Raw genomic sequence first — 14,338 nt, 5'->3', positions numbered from 1 at the left:
CAGACCGGTCAAGGCCCGCCCTGTCTATCTGTCTGTCTGTATTTTAGGCCAGGAGGTTTGGTTGGTCTGTTGTTATTTCTTGGCAGCAGTTGATTGTTGTGTCTATGGATTCAGACTCTGGTTTACCAGTTTTTTGTTGGTTGGAGTCTGGACAGGTGTGACAGTGTTTGGTAGTCCACCTGTGGAAGCACACACGAAAAAAGGGACACAGTAAGAGAAATAAAGAAAGTGTCCAGTTGGCAGTGACCACGTACAGGGTTGCTCATTATAGTTAGTGTTATGGTTTCTCTGCTTTGTTAGTGTTATACTGGCTAGTGGATGTACTGCACAGGTTATATATACAGTATTCAAAAGCTCAGTGTTTCTCAGTCTCCCTCTGCTGGTAGGAGGACATAACCCACGCGTCTTGACCGGTCTGGAGGGTCTAGAGGAAAGAAAATTAGCAGGTAAGATCTAATTTCACCATCCTGTTCCAACAGTGGCCAATCCAGGTCACAAATACCTGGCAAGATCCCAAAAAAGTACAAAACATTTTATGCTGCTTATCCCCAGAAATAGTGGCTTTTCCCCGTCCATTTTAATAATGGCCTATGGATTTTTCCTTTAGGAAGCCGCCCAAACCTTTTTTAAACCCCGCTAAGCTAACCGCATTTACCACATTCTCTGGCAACAAATTCCAGAGTTTAATTACACGTTGAGTGAAGAAACATTTTCTCCGATTCGTTTTAAATTTACTACTTTGAATGCCCCCTAGTCCTAGTATTTTTGGAAAGAGTAAACAGACGTGTCACGTCTACCCTTTCCACTCCATATGCATAAATCCCCACTTCAGTTCCCACAATAAAACATAAGAACATAATATAGAGGTCCAGAAATTTTATAGCGCTGTGTGAGGAATTGAAGCCCTGACTCTTCTAAAGATAAACTCTGCCTGTGGTGCAAAATCTTAAACCTAAGTATCAAAAGTGCAAATATGGAACCCAGGTTTTTTTCTCTAAATGTTATTTTCTCTCTCTCCTGAGCTTTGAAGCTCTAGTACAAGTCTAATCTTTTTACTTGCTTCCTTTCAGGACTGTAGTAGATCTGTGCCATCATGTAAAATTCTGCTTTACTTTTATTTAATTGTCCAATGCAGGGGCAAAAATCCACAAGACTTCTGGTTTTATTCGAGTGATAGAAAAGTCTGGAAAAGTGTACACGTTGAAAGAGGAGAGTGCAGTAAACGGCCTGACAGAAGGAATCCAAATGTACTTGGTTCATGCCAACGAGGTAGCATGCCTGTTTAATTCATAGCTTGAATTTACAATTCATGTTTAACCAGACCTCTGTGTTCTGATCGTATGGAATTATTTTTTCTGTTGTACAGAGTCATCATGCATGTCTTTCACTGGAAGCTGCTATCACAGCAGAAGAAAAATGCAATGAAAAAATGTCCTTTTTCCCGATTATATTTGGAAGGTAAACTGACTTGATTTGCATTTGTAGATGATGGTTAGAATACAGTGCATAATGTACAAATGAAATAAATAGCTACTATCATCCCGGGCTAGCTTTTAAACTTTTGACCCAGAGGTCAGAAATTCTAGCATCAAATCATCTAGAAGGAACTTTGGAGGCAACAGATTAAGTAGTGAATACTCATTATTTGAAACTTATTTGATAGCCCATATGAAGTGAATTAAAAGTCTCATTCTAGTTTTAGTGAATCATAGTAAGTGCCATCACAGTTTGCTGTTAAATGGTACCATTCCTCATCAACCCTCCAGACCGGTCAAGACGCTTGGGTTATGCTCGCCTACCAGCAGAGGGAGACTGAGAACACAAACTTGAAACTATGTACTTATAACCTGTGCCTAGCCATCTATAGCCAGTATTTTCTCAGTCTCAGCAGAGGGTAGACAGGCAGCCTGTGCAGCTTGCCCGATCTGGATAGGTTTTTGAGTTAATTTTCAGAGTTTTCCTTTGTTTCTGTGCTATTTTGGTGGATCCCCTGTGCCTGGAAGACTTTGGTGTGCTAGGGGTTGCGGGTCCGCTGGGGTCCGTCATTGTCCCCTTTGGGGTGTCACACCCGGGTGGCCGGGTCCCTCCCCCGGTCTGGCTCTCCGTTTGGGCAGCTTTGTGCCTCGGCTGCAGTTTGTATACTGCAGCCTTGAGTGCCGAATTGTGTTAGCAGCAGCAAGGCTCAAATGAAAGGCTGCAGTAAAGTTTAAAAAAAAAAAAAAAAAGTCAGACCCAAACGGGTGAGAGCGATTGGAGCTGCACTCCGGAGCCTCGGAGCTGTTCAGCAGTGAGTAAGGCGCTGACTTTCCTGCTCGGGTGAGTTTCTTGACTTTTACAATCGGGGCTCTTGTTTGGCGGTCAGCTGGGCTTGCGCTAATGTCAGGGAAACCGCTGAGGTGCCGGTCATGTGCGCGTCGGGGCGTCGACGCGGTGGGGAGCGTTTGCCGGTTTTGTGGGGAACCTAAGCCTCAATCCTCCGTTCCGCCGGTGTTGGCGGCGGAGGTTCCCGCGGCTAGCGTCTCGGAGGTTACGGCGCCTTTGATTAGCGGCCCTGCGGCGGTGCCGATTTTGGCGGGAACCGCCGCCATTTTGGATTCGGCGATACTCGGGCCTGGGAGAGTCGGAGGACTGCCGGGCAGCCAATTTCCAGCGCCTTCGGGGGGTGATGCCTCAGGTAGGAGCGGGTTTCCCCCGGATTTCATTTGGAGTTTATATCAGGCTTGGCAGGCAGGGCCGTCCCGAGCGGAGCCCCTTAGCCTTGGAACGGGGGGGGCTGGCGCGAAGAGACCACGTGTAGAGTGGTCTGAGGATTTTGAAGGTTTTTCCCCCCCGGATTCGGAGGGCGACTTTAGCCTCCTAGAAGAGGAGGAGGGGTCGTTGGCTGGATATGATAAGGAGCTTGCGCTGCCTGGGGAGGATCCCTCGGTGGTGCGCATTTTTCAGCGAGATGAATTGTCGGATCTTATTGATCAGGTGGCTGCGACCCTCAAATTTGATCCGGCGGCAGCTCCATTAGAGGCCGGAAAGCAGGATCCGTTGGTTAAGGGGATCAGACGGGTGTCTTGTTCTTTCCCTATGAATGCGGATCTGAGGGAAATGATTACTCAGGAGTGGCAGGCGCCGGAGGCGCCGTGTAAAGTGGCTCGGGCCATGGCTAAGCTTTATCCCCTGCCGCAGGAAGATAGAGATTCGCTCAAGCCCCCGACCGTGGATGCCGTGGTTACGGCAGTGACCAAGGCCACGGCGATTCCGGTGGACGGAGGGGCTGCGTTGCGAGACCCTCAGGACAGGAAATTGGAAACTTTCCTGAAGCGCAGTTTTGATTTGTCGGCCCTGGCGTTACAGGCGTCGGTCTGTGGAGGGCTAGTGGCGCGGGCTTGTTTCCGCTGGGCGGAACGGCTCTTAGATAGCCCGCCAGGGGACAGAGGCTCTTTGACTCAAGATCTGGCTAAGTTGGAGTTGGGTTCCTCCTTTTTGGCGGATGCACTGTATGATTTGTTGCGGGCCTCGGCGAAGAACATGTCTCTAGCGGTGGCAGCCCGTCGGGCCCTGTGGTTGCGAGGCTGGATGGCGGATGCTGCGTCCAAGGCCAAGCTGTGTTCGCTCCCGTTTAAAGGCTCTTTGCTGTTTGGTGAAGAGTTGGATAAGTTGGTAAGAGGTCTTACTGATGCCAAGGTCCCTCGGCTTCCGGAACTTCGCCCTAAGGCTTCTAGAGGTTCCGCGGGTCGCGGTCGTTTTCAGGAAGCAAAGCGGTATCGGCCGGGTAGGTATTCTGGTGGGACTAGGGGTCGTTTCTTTCAGAGAACTCAGTCCTTTCGCGGTGGCCGTCGTGGAGGGCGAGGTTCCTCTTTGGGAGCGTCCGGTGCGTCCCGTCCGTCTCAATGATGGTTTGGGGGCCCAGTCTCTGGTTCGCGTGGGGGCTCGCTTACGCTTGTTTTACCAGAGGTGGGTCCAGATCACGTCAGACCAGTGGGTGCTGCAGATAATCCGAGACGGGTACGCGCTGGAATTCGACAGGCCTCTGTCCGACTTCTTCCTAGTGTCTCCCTGTCATTCAAGGCGCAAGGCGAGAGCAGTCCGCGATACTCTGTCACGTCTGATAGCTTTAGGGGCTGTAGTCCCTGTTCCTCCAGCAGAGAGAGGAAAGGGATGTTATTCCATATACTTCGTGGTACCCAAAAAAGAGGACGCTTTTCGTCCCATTTTGGATCTCAAGAAGGTCAATGCAGCCCTAAAGGTTCCTTCCTTTCGGATGGAGACGTTACGCTCAGTCATAGTAGCGGTTCAGGAAGGGGAATTTCTGACTTCTCTAGATCTGACGGAAGCTTACTTGCACATTCCCATCCTGGAGGCGCATCAGCGTTTTCTTCGCTTTGTGGTGCTAGGGAGACATTTTCAGTTTTGCGCGCTTCCCTTTGGACTGGCCACCGCTCCTCGCACCTTCTCCAAGGTGATGGTCGTGGTGGCAGCAGCTCTTCGCTTGCAGGGCATTTTGGTGCACCCGTACCTAGACGACTGGTTGATTCGGGCCAAATCAAAGGCGGAGAGCGAGGAGGTCACCGGTCGGGTGGTGTCCTTTTTGCAATCTCTGGGCTGGGTTGTCAATCTGGCCAAGAGTCACCTAGTGCCGTCGCAGTCTCTCGAGTATCTGGGAGTCCGGTTCGACACGAAGAGAGGTCGGGTGTTCTTGACTCCCTCTCGCATGTCCAAGCTGCAGGCTCAGATCCGTCTTTTCCGAGTCCAGAGGGCGCCGTCGGCGCGGGAGTATCTTCAAGTGTTGGGTCTGATGGCCGCATCGATAGAGGTAGTTCCTTGGGCCAGAGCGCATATGAGGCAGCTGCAGGGTGCTTTGTTGTCTCGTTGGTCCCCTCAGCTTCAGGATCTGGAGGAGAGGCTCGCTCTGTCGGAGGTTGTGCGTCGCAGTCTCAGCTGGTGGCTCCATTCTCCGAACCTAGTGAAGGGCATGCCGTTGGCCGCTCCTCAGTGGGTGGTGATGACCACGGATGCGAGTCTGTCAGGCTGGGGAGCGCATTGTCTGGGACAGGTGGCCCAGGGACGTTGGACAGTGGAGGAGGCGTGTTGGTCCATCAATCGTCTGGAGACACGTGCAATTCGGTTGGCTCTTCGGTCCTTTCACTGTCTGTTAGTCGGCAAGGCTGTCAGGGTTCTGTCCGACAATGCCACAGCCGTGGCATATGTGAATCGACAGGGAGGAACGAAGAGTCCCGGGTTAGCACTAGAGGCGGCAGAGTTGCTGGTGTGGGCAGAGGCACATCTGCAGAGTCTCTCGGCGGGACACGTGGCAGGGGTGGACAACGTGAGCGCGGATTATCTAAGCAGGCACACGTTGGATCCCGGAGAGTGGGCTCTCCACCCCTCCGTGTTCGAGCGGATAGTGGTGCAGTGGGGTCGGCCGGTGTTGGATCTCATGGCGTCGTCCGCCAATGCGCAGGTCCCTCGGTTTTTCAGTCGTCGAAGAGATTCTCGAGCCGAGGGCATCGACGCGTTGGTCCTTCCGTGGCCAACTCAGCAGTTGCTCTACGTGTTCCCGCCGTGGCCGCTGGTAGGCCGAGTGGTTCAGCGGATCGGTCGTCACGCGGGATTAGTAGTCCTGATAGCGCCCAATTGGCCCCGGCGTCCGTGGTACGGAGATCTGATGCGGTTGCTGGTGCAGGATCCGATTCCCCTGGGGCCTCGGGTGAGATTGGTGCAGGGGCCGATCGAGATGGCCGACCCCTCTCCATTCTTGCTTACGGCCTGGCTCTTGAAAGGCACCGTTTAAGACATAAGGGTTTCTCGGCCAGGGTGATTGCTACGATGTTGCAGTCCCGTAAGAGGTCTACTTCCTTGGCATATGTGCGGGTGTGGCGCATTTTCGAGAATTGGTGTCAAGAGCGGGGCTATGCCCCATTGCGCGTGTCAGCGGTTGAGGTGTTGGATTTTCTTCAGGATGGTTTGGACAGAGGGCTTTCGCTTTCCTCTCTGAAGGTGCAGGTTGCAGCCTTGTCTTGTTTTAGAGGTAAGGTTCGGGGAGTATCCTTGGCGGCTTCTCCGGACGTGGGGCGGTTCTTGAAGGCTGTGAAGTTGCTTCGGCCGCCTTGCCGTCCGGTGGTTCCGCCTTGGGATTTAAATCTGGTCTTGGAGGCTCTGGTGGCGCCTCCGTTTGAACCTTTGCCTTCCATTACGTGTAAGGATCTTACTTTAAAGACAGTCTTTTTGGTGGCTGTTTCTTCGGCACGTAGGATTTCGGAACTTCAGGCTTTATCTTGCAGAGAGCCTTTTCTGTCCTTTGCCAAAGAGAAAGTGACTTTACGCACGGTTCCTTCCTTTGTTCCTAAGGTGGTGTCTTCCTTTCATGTCAATCAGGTGATTTCGTTGCCAGTGTTGGGTGATCGTGCCGGGGATTCCACGCAGCGTCGTTTAGCTAAGTTGGATGTGCGGCGCGTGTTGCGGTCCTATTTGAGCAGAACACAAGATTTTCGATCCTCGGACAGGTTGTTTGTTTTGTTTGGAGGTCCCAAGAGAGGAGAAGCTGCTTCCAAGGCCACTCTGGCTAGATGGTTGAAGGAGACTATTGCTTCGGCTTATTTGTTGAAGCGTCGGCCGGTGCCCTCTTTACTTAAGGCACATTCTACGCGGGGAGTAGCTGCTTCATGGGCAGAGAGTAGTTTTATTCCGCCGCAAGAGATTTGCAGGGCTGCGGCGTGGTCCTCTATCCATTCCTTCGTGAAGCATTACAGACTTGATGTTCAGGCGAAAGAAGATGCTCGGTTTGGAGCGGCGGTGTTGTCTTCTGCTTTACGAGGGTCCCGCCCTTAGTTGGGATACTGCTTTGGTACGTCCCAAGCGTCTTGACCGGTCTGGAGGGTTGATGAGGAAGGTGAAATTAGGCCTTACCTGCTAATTTTCTTTCCTCTAGACCCTCCAGACCGGTCAAGAGCCCGCCCGTTCTTTTCGCAGAAGTATTCAGCCGTCCATTCTTTTCGCAGAAGTATTCCTCAGCCGGGTCTTTGCATAGCAGTATTTTGAGCCGTATATATGGATAGCAGTATTTTGAGCCGTGTTCTGCTAGGACTATTCCTTAAGGTTTGTGTGGTCAGAGAGAATTCTTTGACTCTAAGACATTACAGAGCGGGACGCTGTGACGTCTCGTCTGTTTTCAGCACACTGTTGGTACTTGTCCTTGGGTTTTCCAGGTACAGGGGTTTCTAGTTTCAGAGTTGTGTTTTTATTCTCTGCTTTGCTATGTGTATACTGGCTATAGATGGCTAGGCACAGGTTATAAGTACATAGTTTCAAGTTTGTGTTCTCAGTCTCCCTCTGCTGGTAGGCGAGCATAACCCAAGCGTCTTGACCGGTCTGGAGGGTCTAGAGGAAAGAAAATTAGCAGGTAAGGCCTAATTTCACCTTCCTGCTTGTTCATTGTAGAGGCCAAAACTTGCACAGGCCTGGAGACTGCATTGCCCTTTTACCTTTAGCGTATATAAGAATAGCCATACTGTGTCAGACTGATGGTCCTAGCCCATTATCCTGTTTCTAACAATGGCCAATCTAGGTCACAAGTACCTGGCAGAGCCTCAAATAGTAGCAAGATCCCAGGGCAAGCAGTGGCTTCCCAATAGTACCAATCCCAGGGCAAGCAGTGGCTTCCCAATAGTACCAATCCCAGAGCAAGCATTGGCTTCCCCCATGTCTATCTCAATAGCGGGGTAAGGTTGATGTGTTGGTACGATATGTGAAAAAGCTTGCTTTAAGTTATGTGTCTTCTTTGAGGACAAGCAGGATGTGGTGAAACGGTGTTTTCTAGCCTGTGAATTGTAATAATATTTTCATGTAGTGTATTTCTCTTGTTTGGCCAGCAGGTGATGTTTGTTTTCTATTTTAAAGCTGTTTCCTTAGCGTCCCACAGATCAGTCCAGAGACTTGATCTGCTGTCCTTCCCTTGCCAGGCTTTGCAGGCTTGGCGTGGCAGCGCTAGGCATTGCAGATTTGACGTGGCAGCGCATGTAACCGCGGCCTGCGGATTATTGCTCCAGTCTGCTGAGGTTGTAGCCTAGCGCTGCCACGCCAAGCCTGCAAAGCCTGGCAAGGGAAGGACAGCAGATCAAGCCTCTGGATTGATCTGTTGGGACTAATGAAAAGAAAATTATCAGGTAAGAACTAATTTTACCTTGCAGGGAAGACTATTTTTCTTTTCAGTTTTAGCCCTGTGGGAAGGTAACCTGCAGTTCCATTGGCCAGATAACTTTCAAAGTTGGTGCTCTGGGCTCTGATTGGCCCTGGAGTTCAGATCCAGCCAGGAGGTACTGGATTCTCCTCAATCTCAGGGAGTGCAGAGGGTAAACTTCTCTGCCCTGAGGCCCTGTTCAAGAACTGTGAGCAGTTATCTTCCTGAAACTCCCCAGGTGCTACCCAGGTAGTTGCAACAAAAACACTGTAGAGCACTAATTGTCTGCTGCTCTAGGAGTGGCCTAGTGTGGAGGAGTGGTCTAGTGGTTAGGGTGGTGGACTTTGGTCCTGAGGAACTGAGTTCGATTCCCGGCACAGGCAGCTCCTTGTGACTCTGGGCAAGTCACTTAACCCTCCATTGCCCGCCGCATTGAGCCTGCCATGAGTGGGAAAGCGCGGGGTACAAATGTAACAAAAAAAAAATGTAATAAATATATGAGGAGGAAACGATCTCAAACAGCCTAAGTGCTACAGCATGTTAGTCATTGATAACTTCAAAACACTCTCTAGGCTGTTGTATCATCACTGGCCAAAGACCACCTTTGTGTGCATATTTAGTGAATATTTTATATTTTCTTTTTTTTTTTTCTTCTTTTAAACACCTAACATCAGTCCAAATTGCAAAAATGCCAAGAAGAATACAAGTGAGGCACTTAGCTTTCCATTAAATCTAGCCGCTTCACTCCCGATCTCGTTGCTCTGTGGAGTGCCACGAGCAGTAACACACTTCAGGAGTTCAGTTTGTCGGCGCCAGAAAGTGGATTCTGCTAGCTCATGCAAGCACTGCGGAGGCAGTAAGGGAGCCACCCAGCAGCAGCAGCAGTGTTCTTGGGACTGGTCCCTGAGCTTGAGTCCCACGGAGATTCAGGGTTCGCGTGTATACAGCCTTCCTCTGATGTGGCAGTGGTTTCAGCAGTGGTGGGAACCACTGCCATTTATGATTCCTCCATGGCTCCAGATCAGCCCCAGTGGCTAGAACCCATGTCCCTTCTTGCGGGTCAGACATGCAGTGGGGAGAAGAAAGATGTCTGTGGGGTTAGTTGTTCCCCAGATTTTGTCCTCGCTGTGGGGTTTTGCACTAGGAAAGCGCGGGGGGGGGGGGGGGGAGTCAGTTCTGGAATCAGGTAGCCTGGGGGGGGGGGGGGAGGTGGGTCCTGTAGCCCCCAAATGGCAGCGCCTGGATTGGGAGGATGAGTTTATAGACACTAGTTCATAGTTCACCATTATTTACTATACTGCGAATTATACAAAAAAAAAATCTAGGTATTTTACATAAAGCACAAGAAAGGGGGAAAAAAGGACTAGAATACAATAGGAGGCTGATGTTATTTCAAATCAAAATATAGAGAAGGGGTAAGGGATGTTGCAATAAACTAATGATATAAAATTTGTAAGATTGCAAAATTATAATAATAAGAAACAAAAGGAGAGGAGAGAGTACAAAGGAGACAAAACTAAATAGTTGATGCTGCAGTAAGATAGCGATAGGCAGGTATAAGTCGAGTAAATCGGGGACAGATACTGAATTGGATGGATGGATATGCTGTTATGAAAAGATGTGTTTTAAAGATTTAAATCTAATCCTATATAATAATTCTCACCTCCAACGTTCTGAGGCTGCCTGGAACCGTGGCTTCCTCGGAGGTGGTCTGCTTCATGGAGTAGATAAAACTGACGTCAGCAGTCCGACGCACAGCGACCCAGGCAGGGGGAGGAGTAGGGAAACACGCGTGCCTAGGAATCGCTGCCAACCTCTCAAACCACCCGCGAACACTAACCGGCCTCAAAAAAACGCTGCCGCCCTCCCTCTTCTCTCCAAGTCCGGATTCGGACTGTCGGAGAGGACGAAGAGGGAGGGCAGCGAGACGGCGAGTGTCCAATGTGGAGGAGGCGGCTCAGGGCAGGGGTCGGGGTCCACTGGCGACTGGGAAGAGGGGGGAGGGAAAAAGCAGCGGGTCCGAATCCAGCGCAGCCGTCATCCCCGTTAAATAAAAACAAAGCAAGCACACCTATGAGATGCTGCAGGACGTTTCATAGACAGGAGTGGAAGTGAGCAAAGCAACTCTACGGTAAGCAAGGAAGCCCATTGGTTAATCTATGTTTCCACTCCCCTACGCAGCCGTCATTGGTGTACACTCAAAACAAGCACACCTAGGAGCTGCTGCTTCACATTGTCGTTTTTAAATTGTTGCTCCATGTGAAACAAGTCTAAAGCTGTTTCAACTGGATAGCAACTGGGAGGGAGGGGGGACCCTACAATTAGGGAAGGAGGGAGGGAGGGAGAGGGACCCTGCAACTGGGGAAAAAGGGAGGGAGGGAGGGGGGAACCCCCTGCAACTGGGAGACAGACCGGGGGTGGGGGGGGACGACCCTGGAACTGGGAGGGAGGGGGGACCCTGGCACATACTCTCATTTTCACACACACACTCGCACCTAGTCTCACTCTCTCCCCTGCTCTTTATACTCTCACTCCTCCAATTCCCTGTTCTGTATGGCATACCAAACCCCAGCCTTGGCTGACCTCTACGCTAGCTATGTTCCTGAGCCCAATCTGTTGAATTCCTTTGGCTGAAATCTCGTGCCCATGCTGACTTCATACATTTCAAATTCTTATTGACCTCCTTCCAGTCTGCTCTTTCACTTGCTAAACAAGACTAGTAGATCCAATTGACAAACTCTCTTGGCTCAAACCCTTGACGTCTCTTTGCCACACTGAACTCTCTTCTCAAAATGCCTTCACCTCCAACTCCCCCTTCGCTTTCTCCCCAGACTCTGGCTGAGTACTACTACTACTATTTAGCATTTCTATAGCGCTACAAGGCATACACAGCGCTGCACAAACATAGAAGAAAGACAGTCCCTGCTCAAAGAGCTTACAATCTAGTATTTTCATGATAAGGTTCATAAAATTAACCTTGACTTCTCAACCAGGTCACCGCCACCTCTCCTTCCCTTAGTCCATTCTCTCAACCCCCTTTCAACCCCTACCTCCTTTTTCTTCCTTTTCTGAAATCACTGAAGAGGAAATTGCACATCTTCTTTCCTTCTCAAAACTAACTGCCTGTTCCTGTGATCCTATTCACACCCATCTACTTATCTCTCCTACTGTCGTCCCTTCTGTCATATCCTTAATCTTTCACTTTCCACTGCAACTGTTCCTGATGCCTTCAAACATGCCATAGTTACACCATTCCTCAAAAAACCTTCATTGGACCCAACCTGTCCTTCTAACTATCGCCCCATCTCTCTCCTCCCTTTCCTATCCAAGATACTGGAACATGCTGTTCACCACTGTTGTGCTGACTTTATTTCATCTCAAGCTATTTTTGATCCACTTCAATCTGGCTTTCACCCTCGTCAGTCAACTGAAACAGCCCTTGCTAAAGTCTTCAGTGACCTGTTCTTGGCCAGATGCAAAGGGTCTATTGTCATCCTTCTTGATCTATCTGCTGCTTTTGACATTGTTGATCACCGCCTACTTCTTGATATACGCTGTCCTCACTTGAATTTCAGGGCTCTGGTCTTTCCTGGTTTTCTTCTCTCCCATCATACTTTTAGTGTATACTCTGGCGGATCCTCCTCCACTTCTATCCCACTATCAGTTGGTGCACCTCAGGGCTCTCTTGGGACCTCTTCTTTTCTCCATCTATACGTCTTCTCTTGGTGCTTTGATCTCATCCCATGGTTTTCATTATCGCCTTTATGCTGTTGACTCCCAGATCTATCTCTCCACACCAGAAATCAAATTCTTAGCTTCATGATGTATTAGTAAAGGAACTCTCCTGCCTCTTAGACATCAGTACAATGTGAATCTGCTACCAGAGAAAAGAGGGCAGATATTTTATTCCAAAAAAAGACATGATCCCATCCTAAACTTAAGGACCTCTTTATTAAAAAAAAAAAAAAAAAAAACAACCCCCCATACTGATCCCAAGCTCCATTGGATAACATCACCCTTCTATGAGGTCTAGTATCCTTTCTTTGGAGGAAATTTGTTAGAGATAGCAACTTTGTTTTCTCTGGCTAAGTGGGAATCTTCAGTGGCCACTGTTTTGCATCCTTTCATGAGCACTAAAAGTTCTCAAGTGAAAAAAAAAAAAAAAAGAAAAAATAGTAAATTTAAAAAAACTGAATACTATGGTATTATTTTTAAACTATTTAAGTGATTGTGGCTGATAAAGCTGTTTCCACTATTGCCAAAAGATATTATTATTATAAAATCTGTATCAGAGTGTGATTTTTTTTTTAATTAAAAACATTTATGAAAAAAATATTTTAATCAGAAAAGTAATATAATAAAAGAAGTGGAGGTTTTTTCAGACTAGTGATGGAAAAATTCAGTAACCTTAACATGCAGTCAACAGGCTGATAAAGTACTGATATAACAATGAAGTCTTTTTCCTCCATATTACTAATAAGTTACTATTTAATGAATAGATGAAGTCAAGCAACAGTAATTGATTTAGTAGTGACATAGTTTGAATAGCCTGCTGTTTACGGTGATATATTGTTATGACTATCCTATTGAATGAACCCTATTGTCTGTTTTAAAAGATTTCTTGTAACATCTGATTTTCCGTCTTTCAGGAAACCAGCTAATACAGACTCTTGCAAGGTGGCACCTCTTTCCGCTTCAGCGGGTGCCATGTGTAACCTAAAAGACCAAGCTGAGTCGCAAAGAATGATGGGAAGCAGTTCAACTTCTCCAAGCCAGAACCCCAGCACTAATCCTTCTGTAAGTATGCAAGTCAGTAAGGTAAACAGTTCTTTGTAGGGGACGCACATTCTGGTGGTGATCGAAAGCTGTGCTAGAAACATATTCAGCTGCAGTTCAAGTGTGGAAATTAGAAGAGAGGAAACATCCAAGGACTATGGATTATTCTTGATGGAGCATAAATAAGAATTTCCCCACTTCTCAAATACCACATGGCTATAAATATAAATTGATATGATTTTGACTTGGAAAATTATTCTCAAAACAGTTTCAGAGCAGTTCTATCTGGATTAGAGAGAAATAGGAAGCTGTAACTGTATCAGAAGTAGAACGAGTGGTGGAGTAGTTTATGTTTTAATTTAGCAATACAGAGCTGCTTGAAAGAGCAGAATTTGCACTTCCATTTGGTCCCACCAGACCAGTCCAGAATGCATGGGTTATGGTCACCAGGTAGCAGATGGAGGCACTGGAGCAGTGACGTAGCCAGACCTAACATTTGGGGTTAGGGGCCCAGAGTTAACATGGCGGGGGGGGGGGGGCACTAGGCATATCGGTGTGAGTAGTTCTTGATATACTAAATAATGTCTTAGAGTACACTTGACAATGAATTTCTAAGTATACAGTCTGTCCTCCATCAACAATAACCCCATACACACTTATAGAAACTTTGGAAACACTAACATTTTTTTTATGTTTCAACATTTTTATTGAAGACATAACATGAACATTCTTACAATCATTGATAGCACATCGGCCAAGCAAAAACTATACAACAATCTGTTATTACTGTCTCCAAGAGTTTTTCTTTCCCCCCCTCCCCAGTCCTACCCCTCCCCCCATTTTTGTTGATACTTATGCTTTGTTATCATCTTAATGTGTTGAGGACCAAACTTCTTCCCCTATGAGACAAAGAATCTACATAAGCACCCCAAATTTTCATAAATGTTTTCTTTCTTTTTAGTGAACGTTTAGCTTCTTTGGCTTCCCACATCATTAACTGGTGGACAAGATTCCGCCAGTGCCAATAATCTGGCCCTATATCATTTGTCCAGTTTTGCAAGATACATTTCTTTGCCAGCAAGGCAATTTTGCGGAAAAATAAATTGTGCTCTGGTATTTGACCTTTAAATGATCCTGGTAAATTTAACAACATCTGCACTGGTGTACCTGCTACCTTTCAACCTAATAGTTGTGATAGATAGTGAGTTATTTTCCCCCAAAACCTTCTAATCTTCCAACAACTCCAAAAACTATGGTAAAATGTGTTGTCTGTTCTCCCACATCTCGCACACAAGGGCGTCTGCAATCCCTCGAATTTTGCTAATTGTGCAGGTGCCATGTATGCTCGATGTATAAAACGGAATGCACATTCCCTATATTGAGCTCCGCTGACCA

The 14,338-nt window shown here is 48.0% G+C and overlaps 1 protein-coding gene across 2 annotated transcripts in view; it reads left to right on the top strand.

Annotated features, from left to right (window-relative positions):
- The window catches only part of PLK4 (polo like kinase 4), a 76,478-nt gene that overhangs the window by 47,592 nt on the left and 14,548 nt on the right, over positions 1–14,338 (top strand). For both annotated transcript variants that reach the window (XM_030191753.1, XM_030191752.1), the window contains exons 11-13: positions 1,136–1,269; positions 1,367–1,458; positions 12,817–12,964. In XM_030191753.1, the coding sequence (XP_030047613.1) occupies positions 1,136–1,269; positions 1,367–1,458; positions 12,817–12,964 (374 nt within the window). The remainder of the gene's footprint in view (positions 1–1,135; positions 1,270–1,366; positions 1,459–12,816; positions 12,965–14,338) is intronic.

This window comes from Microcaecilia unicolor, chromosome 2, assembly GCF_901765095.1.
Source record: "Microcaecilia unicolor chromosome 2, aMicUni1.1, whole genome shotgun sequence".
Classification (NCBI taxonomy): Eukaryota; Metazoa; Chordata; class Amphibia; order Gymnophiona; family Siphonopidae; genus Microcaecilia; species Microcaecilia unicolor.
Note: the sequence above shows the minus strand (reverse complement) of the source record. Positions and strands in the feature narration are given on the sequence as shown.